Source organism: Candida dubliniensis, chromosome 7 (assembly GCF_000026945.1).
Source record: "Candida dubliniensis CD36 chromosome 7, complete sequence".
NCBI classification, from domain to species: Eukaryota; Fungi; Ascomycota; class Pichiomycetes; order Serinales; family Debaryomycetaceae; genus Candida; species Candida dubliniensis.
The window spans coordinates 218,321-231,112 of NC_012866.1; the positions used below are offsets into that span (position 1 = coordinate 218,321).

The 12,792-nt window shown below is 31.2% G+C and overlaps 5 protein-coding genes across 5 annotated transcripts; 4 read left to right on the plus strand and 1 right to left on the minus strand. All coding sequences in view use genetic code 12, as the record gives it.

Annotated features, from left to right (window-relative positions):
* Positions 1-211: 211 nt before the first annotated feature.
* Positions 212-2,272, plus strand: CD36_70870 (carboxypeptidase precursor, putative; the record flags this gene model as incomplete). Its single annotated transcript, XM_002421262.1, has 1 exon — positions 212-2,272. The coding sequence occupies one exon, from the start codon at positions 212-214 to the stop codon at positions 2,270-2,272; it is 2,061 nt and encodes a 686-aa protein (XP_002421307.1).
* Positions 2,273-2,556: 284 nt separating this feature from the next.
* CD36_70880 (mitochondrial 54S ribosomal protein YmL6) lies at positions 2,557-3,375 on the plus strand (the record flags this gene model as incomplete). Its single annotated transcript, XM_002421263.1, has 1 exon — positions 2,557-3,375. One exon carries the CDS (start codon positions 2,557-2,559, stop codon positions 3,373-3,375), a length of 819 nt encoding a protein of 272 aa, XP_002421308.1.
* Positions 3,376-3,897: 522 nt separating this feature from the next.
* On the plus strand, positions 3,898-4,751 carry CD36_70890 (40S ribosomal protein S18; the record flags this gene model as incomplete). The annotated part of the gene is made up of 2 exons (XM_002421264.1): positions 3,898-3,944; positions 4,361-4,751. The coding sequence occupies 2 exons, from the start codon at positions 3,898-3,900 to the stop codon at positions 4,749-4,751; spliced, it is 438 nt and encodes a 145-aa protein (XP_002421309.1).
* A 1,907-nt stretch (positions 4,752-6,658) lies between these two features.
* Positions 6,659-7,657, minus strand: CD36_70900 (homeodomain-containing transcriptional repressor, putative; the record flags this gene model as incomplete). The annotated part of the gene is made up of 1 exon (XM_002421265.1): positions 6,659-7,657. The coding sequence occupies one exon, from the start codon at positions 7,655-7,657 to the stop codon at positions 6,659-6,661; it is 999 nt and encodes a 332-aa protein (XP_002421310.1).
* A 3,056-nt stretch (positions 7,658-10,713) lies between these two features.
* CD36_70910 (vaculoar endopolyphosphatase precursor, putative) lies at positions 10,714-12,702 on the plus strand (the record flags this gene model as incomplete). The annotated part of the gene is made up of 1 exon (XM_002421266.1): positions 10,714-12,702. The coding sequence occupies one exon, from the start codon at positions 10,714-10,716 to the stop codon at positions 12,700-12,702; it is 1,989 nt and encodes a 662-aa protein (XP_002421311.1).
* Between the last annotated feature and the right edge of the window lie 90 nt (positions 12,703-12,792).

Consider the following 12,792-nt stretch of genomic DNA (forward strand, 5'->3'; position numbering starts at 1 on the left):
TCCTTACAAATAAGTCATATCCTTAGTTTTTGATAATATCTATGGTATATATTTTTACTCATTAGTATATTTGGGATAAAACTTTATATACCTAAGATATTTGTTTTGTTTTGTATTTTTATATTTATTTTTATCCACCCTTGCTTTACAACCTTGGATTTGCCCAAACAACGACACGTCTAACTCCTGATCAATCAAACATATACCGATTATGAAATTTCTATTACCAACATTTATCATATTCATTTACACTTTATTGGTTTCTGCCTTGCCAACAAAAGAAGGATCAGATCCTAAAGCAGCCAAAAAATACTTGGTTTCTGATTTACCTGGATTACATGATAATATAACTCCTGATGATTCCATACCTTTAATGTTTGCTGGACAACTAGAAATATATCCTGAATCCAACACTCATTATTTTTTTTGGAAATTTAGTGATCTGAACCAAGAAACAATTACTAATAGAACTATATTTTGGCTTAATGGTGGGCCAGGTTGTTCGTCTATGGATGGAGCATTATTGGAAACTGGACCTTTCAGAATAAATTCACAACAACAAGTCATTAGTAATAATGGATCATGGCATAAACTGGGTGATATTATCTATGTTGATCAACCTGCTGGTACTGGATTCAGTTATTCTGATACCTATATCACTGATTTGGATCAAGTGGCTAATTATTTTTTAAAATTTATGGAAGCCTATTATGAATTATTCCCTCAAGAAATAAACAATGAAATTTATTTTGCTGGTGAAAGTTATGCTGGTCAATATATTCCTTATATTGCTAATGCTATATTACAAAGAAATAAAAAATTACATGAAGGTGAACAAAAATATGATTTACGTGGAGTTTTAATTGGTAATGGTTGGGTTTCTCCTAATGAACAAAGTTTATCTTATTTACCATTTTTCAAAGATCATGGATTAATTGATATTCATCATCCTAAATGGGCCACATTATTAGCTAAACATGAACAATGTCAAAAAATCGTTAATAAAATAGATTCTACATTTGATGATGGTACAGTTCATTATTATGAAGTCAGTTCTTCTACTTGTGAAGCTATTTTGACTGATTTATTGGAATACACTCAAGATACAGCTAATGACAAGAACCAACAATGTATTAACATGTATGATTATACATTACGTGATTCTTATCCTTCATGTGGTATGAATTGGCCTAATGAATTGGTAAATGTGGGACCATTTCTAAGACAAGAAAAAGTTATGCATCAATTGAATTTAATCAATTTAAAAAAATGGAATGAATGTAATGGTAAAGTTGGTCGTACATTTCAAGCAAGACATTCTATTCCTTCAGTACATCTTTTACCTGAATTGGCCAAAGAAATCCCCGTTATGTTATTTAATGGTGCTAATGATATTATTTGTAATTCTCAAGGTGTTTTGTCATACTTGCAAAAATTACAATGGAATGGTGAAACTGGATTTATCAATAAAGATAATCAAATAAGTTGGGTTTATGATAATAAAGAAGTTGGTTATATGTTATGGGAAAGAAATATTTCATTTATCAATATTTATAATTCATCACATATGGTACCATATGATTTACCCGATGTGTCAAGAGCATTAATTGATTTAATAACAGGTGAATATGATGAAAAAGACGTTGACGGTAAGAAATCATTTGTCACGTATCCATTAGGATCTAGAAAAGAAAATGATGAATCTAAGAATCCTGTTGAAAGTCCTTCACAAACTATAGATCCAATAATATCATCATCATCATCATCGGTTGAGTCTTCCTTATCTAGCAGTTCAGCATCTGCTACTGATTCTGATAGCACCAGTAGTAAATTTACGAGATTAATCCAATTAGCAGTAATTCTTGTGATATTCTGGGGGGTTTATGTGCTTTATGCATCTTATAAATCAAGACCATCATCAATAATCAAAAAACCTACAAATAATACCAGTAATATCACTCGTTCATCAACTGGTAAGAAAAAGAATGTCCAATGGGCCGATCAATTGAATCAATTTGAAGATGATGAAAGAAATCAAGAATCCAATCAAGGAATCATTGCTAAAGCAATTGGTAAAATCACTGGATCAAAAGATACAAGAGGTAGATATGCTCCTGTTCACCGAGAAAATGATAATGAATACATAGATGATATTGAGTTGGGTGAAGGTATAAGTGACCCCAATGTGGATGAGTTTATAATTGGAAGTGATGATGATGATGAAGAAGAACAACCACGTTCAGATCCTGCTACACATAAGTCAGTGAGTTAGGATTTCTGGTTAAGTAAGGAGATTAGATATCTTGTAGATTTTTATAACAAATAATAGTTTGATTTGTTTTTCACATTAAGAATAGATTTGTTGAACCGTTCTTTTAGTCACTCATTAAAGTTATTCTTCTATAGTTGTTGATGTGTTTAATATTTTGTAGGTCGTGCGAACAAAACAAAACTACCAACACCACTGGCAGCGAATAAGGAAAAAAAACTGAAAAATATCCCATCAACAAATCAGATACTACTACTACTACTATAAGGAATCGAGGGCTTTCAAACATGTTCAAACAATCCATACGTAGTCTAGCTACCAAGTCTCCAATTTCAAGTGCTACTGCCACTTCTTCTACCACCACCACTGCTTCATTGAATTTTTCAAAACCACCATCTTATACATTAGCTCAATTACGAGAATTTCCAAGTTTAGAACCAAAAACATTTATTCCTTTACCAACGAATTTTTTCAATACAGAAAAACCTATTCGTAGAGATATATTATGGAGTTGTGTTACTTATGAAGCTGATAAAGCTAGAGTAGGATCAAATTATGTCATATTAAAATCGGATTCACCTTATTCTAATCGTAAATTACGTCCTCAAAAAGGTTCTGGACGAGCTCGTTTAGGTGATGCTAATTCTCCTCATATGGATAATGAAATTAAAGCTCATGCTATAAAGGGACCTCATGATTGGAGTACTGATTTACCAAGTAAAATATATTCACGTGGTATTCAAAATGCTTTCACAATGCATTATAAACAAGGTAATTTAAATATTGTTGAAAATGAATTAAATTTCCAATATGGTTATGATATTATAACTCAACTGTTTGTTTCAATACATAATTTGAATAAATTGAATTTATTATTTATAACTAATGAACCAAGAGATAATTTAATGGAAAGTATTAAACAATTTTATATTAATGATAAAGAATTTAATTCATTGAATAAAAAAGAAAAACCAAAATATTTACAGAAATTAAAAGGTAAAGTATTGACAAAAGAAGATGTTGAAGTTAGAGATATATTAAGAGCTCATAGAGTATTCATTGAATCTTCAGCTTTACAATGGTTTATCACCAAACATTCGGTTTAAATGCAAGGGGTGAGCAGGCTACGTAATGTTTATGTCATTAGATAATTCGTTAATAACATGTATATAGATTTTAATGAATATATTCACTAAGGGAAAGCCAGCTTTATCTCTTATCACTACAAACTTGGTTTGAATATTGGAGAAAGGGGGTTATAATCAAGATTTGATTTATAATTAAATTTATGTCACGTGAATTGTATTAGGGCTCTTAGGGCTTTTATATACAGGTTTGGTGCGGTTTTTATATGGCGATAAAAATAAAGTATGCGCGCAATGATTACCTTGAAAGACTATTCTTTTTTGTATGGTTATTACTGCCTAACATATACAATCGATTTTGTTTAGTGAGAAAAAAAAATTATTGTGTACAGTCGCACGCCCACAACCACATAGTTAATTCTCAATCTCTTTCTCTCTCTCTCTCTTTCTTTCTTTTTTCTTAGAGGAAAAGAAAAAAAAAATTTATTCATTTGTTGAAAATTTTTGAATAATAGTTCAGTTTAACAACACCAGTAATCAAACATGCCATTAGTTGTCCAAGAACAAGGTTCATTCCAACACATTTTACGGTATGTGAGTGTATCATAGGATTATTTGAATGAATATAGAGGAGGAAGAAAACGATTCAACAACTGTTTGTGGTGAGGGGAGGGATTATTAGAAATTGAATGCAATGAAAAACTTTTTCAAAGATATGATATCGGACAAAATTCAATTATTATCAACAAATATAAAGAAAATTAATGATTTGATATTATTTTGGAAAGACTTTGGATGGATATGCCAACCATACTACTATTTGCATTGGAACTAAATAATCAACGAGTTATCAGGAATCATCAAATTATTACTATTGAATTTTAATACCCCCTCCAAATGCTTTTATCATCACCCTATCTAATAATCATTTAAATATGAGTACTTTTTTTTTTTTCAGGTTTAATGTAATTTGATTTACTAACATTATAAATTATTATTATTATAGTTTGTTAAACACCAACATTGATGGTAGAATCAAGATCATGTACGCCTTGACCAAGATCAGAGGTGTCGGTAGAAGATATGCCAACTTGGTTTGTAAAAAAGCCGATGTTGAATTAACCAAAAGAGCTGGTGAATTGACCCAAGAAGAATTGGAAAGAATTGTCACCATTATGCAAAACCCAACCAATTATAAAATCCCAGCTTGGTTCTTGAATAGACAAAAAGATCAAGTTGATGGTAAAGATTACCATGTTTTAGCTAACAATTTGGAATCTAAATTGAGAGATGATTTGGAAAGATTGAAGAAAATTAGATCTCACAGAGGTATTAGACACTTCTGGGGATTAAAAGTTAGAGGTCAACATACTAAAACTACTTCTCGTGGTCGTTAAATTTAATTTAATTTAATTCAATTTTTTTCATTTATAAATGTCAAATGTTAGGTTAAGTTATAATGAAAAAACAAAACGAAAAAAAAGAAAAGAATAATTGTATAGTTTAATAGTGTGAAAATATATCATACATCATTACATAATTTATCTAAATTATAGAGCTATTTCTTGTTATTAATGTAACACTTTTGGTGTAAAAGCTATCAGTAAGATTTGGCAATCCTAATTTCCAAAAGGTTGCATATATACTTGACTGTGGAAATGAGAGTCCTTCTTATTAGACACAGTAGTTGGGTTTCGGTCATTGTCTAGATTACATGTTGAAAAATATTTCAACCTATCAGAGCCACTCGCAACGTAATTACTAACAACATTCTATATATAATTATTATCACTCTAGTTTTCTCAATTATCAGGCTATCACTACGGTGAGTATAAAAATTAACCAATCTATAGATATTGTATGGGTAAAATAAACTGAGTGCTACCAGGATGCTAAGAATGGTTATCAGTTGCCAGTAGTTCATCATTATCTCTTTATTCAACTCAGAACACATCACAAAAGGAATTGATATCAATTTATCTCAAACGGGATTCTTTAAAGGAAACTCATATACTAAATAAAGATGGAAAGATTGTGTAACAATTGAGAACTTTAAAATACCGTATACTTTAATAATTAACCCGAATTGGGTAATTTAATGAAACTGAAAAAAGAAAAAAAGTAAAGGGTTGTTGTTGGTAGAAAGGAGAGGCAGACACAATATAAATTATCATTATTTAATGATAACTAAAATGTAATCTTTCAAGTATTGTTTGAAAGGGTTAAATGATTAGAAACAATAATTACATCAACAGTTGAACAAAGTAAAGCGTTTCATTAATTAAGTATATGATGTATTGTTTGACATGCAAGTTATTTAACTGACCCTCAAAGTGGTAAAGGTGGTGGTGGTGAGTGTCATCTTGAGTATCGTCTAATTTAAAACTTACGCTACAATCAAAAGTAATGATTCTTCTATTGTGTTTCTTTTTTTTTTTTTTTGTTCTGCCAATAACCTGCCATTCTAAACAAGGATATCAAATTACTGGCGTATTCGTCGACATTACAACACAACAAATCTCCAAACCATCATCATCATCATCAACCCTTTCAATTTAATCAAAAAAGGGAAATCAAATTGTGTCACAGAAATGCGAAAAAAAAAAAAAAACAAGAGAATTAATAAATTAGGAATGTAATTTTGTACTTCAATTAATAATTAACTGTTTTCTTTTTTTTAAAAAAAAAACCCGACTCCTTTGTAATAATTCTTCTAATTTTGGAAAGGAGGTTGATTGTTTCTCGTCTATTTGCTTTCCCTTGGTATTTCTTTATTACACCTTCTTTGTTTAACATGCGATTACAAGGATATGTCTTAGTATTATTTAACATGTTTGTTTGACACGAAACTAAAATCATCAATAGTTGCACAAAAAAGAGAATCACGCACACCAGGAGCATTTTTGAGGTGGTGATTTCATACTGAACAAACCTCAAGGAGACTGTTCAACAACATTGATTGTATTAAGCAATACTTGAACAAGTTTAAGAAGTAATGATGGGTTGGTATTGAAATGATTAAAGCTTTTATTATTGTTGAAAATACAAATCTTGTGGAAGGAGTTTAGTTGTAAATCGTTTCGCAACCAATAATAAACTGTTGGCATTTTTTTACAGGGATTTAAGAACCAAATTTTATAGAAAAACCACCGTAATCATTTCTAACACTTAGACTATGCTCTAGACTTTCATTAAAAATACTATAAAACAAGACCTTTAAATTAATACTCATCATGATAATGTGCGATTCGTAATATTAATAGATACATATGTATATATATATATAATTTATTGTACAAAACATTTATTGTAAATTGGTGATATCACCTAAAGCTTTGCATTCTTGTAGTTTACGAGTGACTTTACTCTTACTTGGCATAAATTTAAATTTCATAGAAGTATAGGAATTGGTGATCGGGAGTGGTGACATGTTAACAGGTTTTGGTAATGGTGTTGATTGACCTTGAATTGGTAGTTGTATAGGTTGTACTTGTACTGGTGGTGGTGGAGGCAAAGTTGATATCTGTTCTGGTTGATGTTGTTGAAATGGAGGATAACTTGGTGTTGGTGGTAACACCGTGATTTCCTTTTCCAGATTCAGTTGTTTTCTAATTGATTGTCTTTTATTTTGAAACCATATTTGTACTGCCTTTTCAGTCATAGAAACTTTTTTAGCAATTTGAATTCTTCTTGATTTATTTGGAGTTGTCCCTAAAGCAAATTCTTGATTTAATATATTTAATTCATGAGGAGAAGTTCTTCTTCTTTTACGTCTTGCTAATGGAGCATTATCAATAGAAGGTTCTTGCAGTGGGAAAGTAGCTAGTGAATGTGAAATAAATGCATAAGCTTTGTTATCAGTAGGAGTAGATGCAGGTGAAGAAAGTGATGGAGATGAAGAAGTTGTGGAAACAATTGATGAACTAGAAGATGTCTTTAATTTTCTTTCTTCTAGTATACTAGTATCCATAATTGACGAATCATCAAGCACGGAGAAACTTCTTTTATTGGAACTAGCTATCAGTGAAGTAGCGGAAGTAGCTGATTCTGGAGTTGGAATATAACTATTGTAAGCCATTGATGGACTTTGGTAAGCAACTGAAGTATTTATTGATGGCAAAGGTGGTGCCTTGTATGGGGTGCTAGTAGTCAATGGATGATCTCTGTAGTGACTACTTGGAGCAGTTGGTAAAATAGAAGATAAAGGTGGTAAACTTAGTTTTGAACCATTGTTGGAATTGGTTAATGGAGTGATTGGTGGTAAGATTGATCTTTTAGTTGGTGTTTGTTGTAAATGCATCATTGTTGGAAAAAAAGATAGTGTGGAATGGGGGTAATTAAAACGAAAGAAAAGTAATAACAAAGTTACAAGAGACAAATGTTGTTTTGCAAAATAAAATAAATTAAGAATTAAAAAAAAAATAAAAAAACAAACAAAGTTGGAAATACCTTTGGTTATATTTATATTACAAATTTATTTGCTTTGAGTTCAAAATGTCAAAATTTCAATCTGAACAACTAATAAACATGAAAAGTGAAAAAAAAAAAGGAGAAGGAGAAGGAGAAGGGGGAGAGAGAATCAATGCAAGTAACACAAAAATTAAACACAACTGGTACTCCCATGTATGGTGGTAATGAAATGAAGTGAAATGAATACGGTAAATTCAAATAGAGTTTGCAATTAGGAGGAGAGAAATATTAATTTAACAATTAGGAACAAAAAGAAATAGAAGTAGAAGAAGAAGAAGAAATTTTTTTGTTGTTTATTTTTTGCATTTCACAACAATTATTATTATGCATGAAATAATTATGCATAAACTAATTTGGTATAAATTGAATTTGGTGATATATATATTAAAGTAGGATTTGTTTTGTTTATTATTATCCTAATTGGTAAATAAATTAAACAAAATTATTCGCGTCTCAAAAGATTTTCTTTCTTTTTCTTTTTTTTCTCCTTGTCTAATATGCAAGTCCAATATTTACAATCTACTACTAAACCCACCCACTCGCAGGTCCAGTAACCACTCATCACCACCACCACCGCTACCACCACCAATACCATCAAACGCGCGACACCACCACCACAAACCACTATCACTTCTACAACCGTGCCACCAACCATTAATTAAATTTTTTTGCAGTTACAAAATAGAAATCAACTAAAAACAATAAAGAATCTAATACGTTATTTTTTAATTTAATTTCACATTCACATTCACAAATCCAAATTTCGTTTACCTAATTCAGTGATTAATTGTGCAATAGTTTATGGTGACAAAAAACACGAAAGACTTTCACTTTCTAAATGTTTTTAAGAGCAAATATTCAACCCAGTCAAGACTAGACTAATTAATCAAGTTGTTTGCTAATTGTTCTTACGTGTCAATTTGCCTATATGGTTAATATTATTAACTCAGGTTCAAATATGCATATGTAAAGTTCTTTGGTGTTACTGCGTAGATGATCTGATTTAACTTTTAAGGTCCAGAATCTCTTTCTCTTCCACTTACCCATTTGAATTAGTTGTAGCTCAACTCATTATCAAAACAAAATTGTCCAAGATCAAGAAATTCTTTGAAGAAATAACATGAAAAAAAAAAAAAAAGAAAAGAAACACACAAAAGGTGATCCACTAATAATAACAATAAGAATTAACAATGACAATGGTTGGCTACCCATTGTTGTTGTGATAAATACCATTATAGTTATTATCTACTAGTAATAACTATAGTCCATATGAGAAACGCCAATGAGATTTCTTCTTTTCTCTTGTTTTAGTGTAAGTTCATCAGATATCCTAATTAGGTATCTAATTTACTCGATTAAGTAATTGTGCTTGGATGTTTCAAATCAGACTTTCAATTTCCGCTACCACCAAAATGTTTGGTTTTCTCCTTACATTACGCCAATCCAAATCGGACTGACACAACAACTGACCAACCAACCAACTAACTAACTAAATCTATCTCCTACGATATTCTAACATATTCAGTCTCAGGATTAGATCAATGATATTATAACCTCCATGGGTGTTTAGTGTAAATCATTGAGATCTCTCTACTCTTAGAGTTTAATAATGTTTCATTTTGGCTCGTGAGCAAATTTGGAAAATTAATTTCTGAAACAACCCATCCCGAGTAATCTTGCCTTTAAAACCTTATTCTCGTCAACTTCAACATTCTTGCAGTTAGGGGTAATCTCGCTACTATCAACCCAATAATACAATGCATTCTCTTCGTTACTGCTTGATAACGTAATTGCTCCATTAGAATAACGAAAGGCATACTATACAATGTACTCTTCTGTCTATATGATCTGTTAAAACTGAACTCGATGTCCTATTTTAAAAAGAACAGAACAATCATCGCACATCCACAGTTAGGTTTATGGTGCCAGATTTCTATTTTTACATCATAATACATTCTTTTTGGCGTTGTTGTTATTTTTTATATTTTGTGTTTAATTGTTTACATTTTGTCCTCGTTGAGGATTTCTTCGCTTTGCTTTTCTTTGAACCCGTCGCGCGAATATTATTCTTCTTGTTTAACTTTTTAAATCCAATTTTCAATCGTTGTACTAAATCATCTTCATCTTTACTTTGTGTTCACTATTGCACTGGTAGTAGTAGTAAATAAATCAGTTGCAACTCTTGCACTTAGCAAGATGATGATGGTGATGGTCTTATTGAGTCGATTAGCTTGAGATTACTATTCCTCTTGTTGTGGTAACAGCACTCCCTTCTTGGACACAGAAATATAATATATGGTAACAATTAGTATTCCACAACATATTAGTAGTAACGTAACGTAAGCCAATGCATTGGAGTGTAGTTTTTACTCCTGGTTGTCACGAGCCTCCCCCCTCCCCCTCTCCATGTTAATTGTTATTGTTGTTTGTAACTTAAAATCTTCCACATATCCAACCTTACTATCAATTTTTAGGTGCGAAAGAGAAAAAAAAAAAGAAACTACTACCATTCTTTATAAAGTGACCATTTGCTACTAACAGCTACTGGCTTTCCTTTTCTTTGGACAACCCAAAATGACTCGAGCACGTGCTCTGAGCAATTAAAACTAAAGATCAAAAGTCGTGTATTTTGTACCCGTTTCAACATAATCCCATCGAAAGATTTTGTTGTGTATCTCAATTTTTTCTCTGCAACCTTCAACATTCGCTTTACAACAACAGTCTTCTATTACAAACCTTTGTTTAAACCAAATATTAACTTAGATTCAATAACAATTAGATCTTTTTTTTTTACGTTTTCATTTTCAATTCAATTACTAGATTTTTATTTTTATTTTTATTTTGTTTTTTTTTTTTTTTAATTTTTATACATTTATATATTCAACATAGATGGAAAAACTTAGATCTAAGGGAATGACTGCCCGTCAATATCTATTGTTAACCTTCATTATTACATTTCTTGTTTTGGTTTCAACCTATCTATATTGCCCTGATTACAACATCAAGAATTCATTTTTATCGAAAACCAATAAACCATACTTATCTATAAAGACATTAGACTTGAATGATACCCAAATCGACGATCTCAAACGTTTGGGGTTAACTCCGAAGAAATCGGTCGAGATAGTGAAACCAGATAACAGTAAGCAGACTATTCATGGAAGATTCTTACACATTACTGATTTCCATATTGATCATCATTACCAGAAAGGTAGTGATATTGGCAAAGTTTGTCATGGTGGTAAAGGAAAAGCTAGTAAATATGGGGATGCCATTTTGGGTTGTGATTCACCTCCTATTCTTGTTGAAGAAACATTTAAATGGATCACTGAAAACCTTATTGACAAGATAGATTTTATTGTGTACACTGGTGATTCAGCTAGACATGATAATGATAGAGATTATCCTAGAACTAGACGACACATTTTCGATATGAATAAAGAAATAAGTGATAAATTTGTCACGTTGACTTCAGAATCTGATGGCCAGCCTCTTATTTACCCAGTGTCCAATAATGACATAATGCCTCATAATCTTATGGATATAGGTCCTTCTTTACAAACTAGAGAATTATTCGAAGCTTGGAGACCATTCATTCCTCAAGTTCAAATGCATACTTATTTGATGGGAGCATACTATTTCCAAGAAGTGATTCCTAACCAATTAGCAGTTTTATCACTCAACACAATGTATTGGTTTGACTCTAACCCTATGGTTGATGATTGTGATAATAGGAAAGATCCAGGATATAAACTATTTGAGTGGTTAGGGTATGTTTTAAAAGAAATGAGGGCCCGTAATATGAAAGTATGGCTTTGTGGTCATGTACCACCCAATGAAAAGAATTATGACACCACTTGTCTTCGTAAATACATTGCTTGGACCCACGAATATAGAGATGTCATAGTAGGAGGTTTATATGGTCATATGAATTTAGATCATTTTATCCCGTTGGATTCAGTACAAGCTTATAAATCAATTAGAAAAGATTTTAAAGATGAGTTTGAACAGAAAACTATATTTAATGTGGATGACGAAGAGGAACATGCATTAGAAGATTCTAACTTATACAAGGCCTTGGATGAAAATTTTAGTGACAAATTTTTTAGAGTTACTGGTGGGGTCCCGAATAATAAAGTGAGATATTTGGAAACACTTAGACGAGAATTGTATGCACCATTAAAGGGGAAGAAGAAGTCCGGGAATCATTTTGAAAGATATTCCATAGCTCATGTTACTGCGTCAATCATTCCTACTTTCAACCCAGGTATGCGAGTGTGGGAATATAACATTACTGATTTGGAGAATAAGTTAGAGCAAGTTCAATTTGAACCGTGGGATAAGTTTTTCGCTGGTGTTGAACGAATGATTGAAGTACAATCCAATTACGATGAACAAGACGAAGATCCCGTGAATTATTGGGGAGAAATAGATGATATAACTATTGAAAAAAAGAGGAAGAAACACAAGAAAAAGAATAAGAAAAAGAAGAAAGATCATACATTCCCTAAACCTATGCCAGAAAATTTATCCCTCGGTCCTGCTTATATCGAGCAAACATTTACCCCTGAGAGATATGTACAATACTATGCCGACTTAGAAAACATCAATAAGGGGGACAAAAAATTTGGTTACGAAATCGAATATAGCACTGATGATTCCTTATATGGATTAAAGGCATTGACAGTTAAAGAATGGATAAAGTTTGGTAGAACATTAGGAGAACCAGTAAAAAATATTGAAAATAAAACCAAAAAGAAGAAAGGGAAGGGGAAGAAAAAGAATAGTAAAAAATATAAAAAATTACAACAAATTTGGAACAATTATTTGAAACATGCATTTATTAGTTCAGATTATGAACGTAAAGGATACGGTTAACGATTTTTATTTTATATAGTCATTGATTATCATGATATAGTAATGAATATAAACTTTACATTTTTTAGATAAGGCAATTGTTTTACAGAT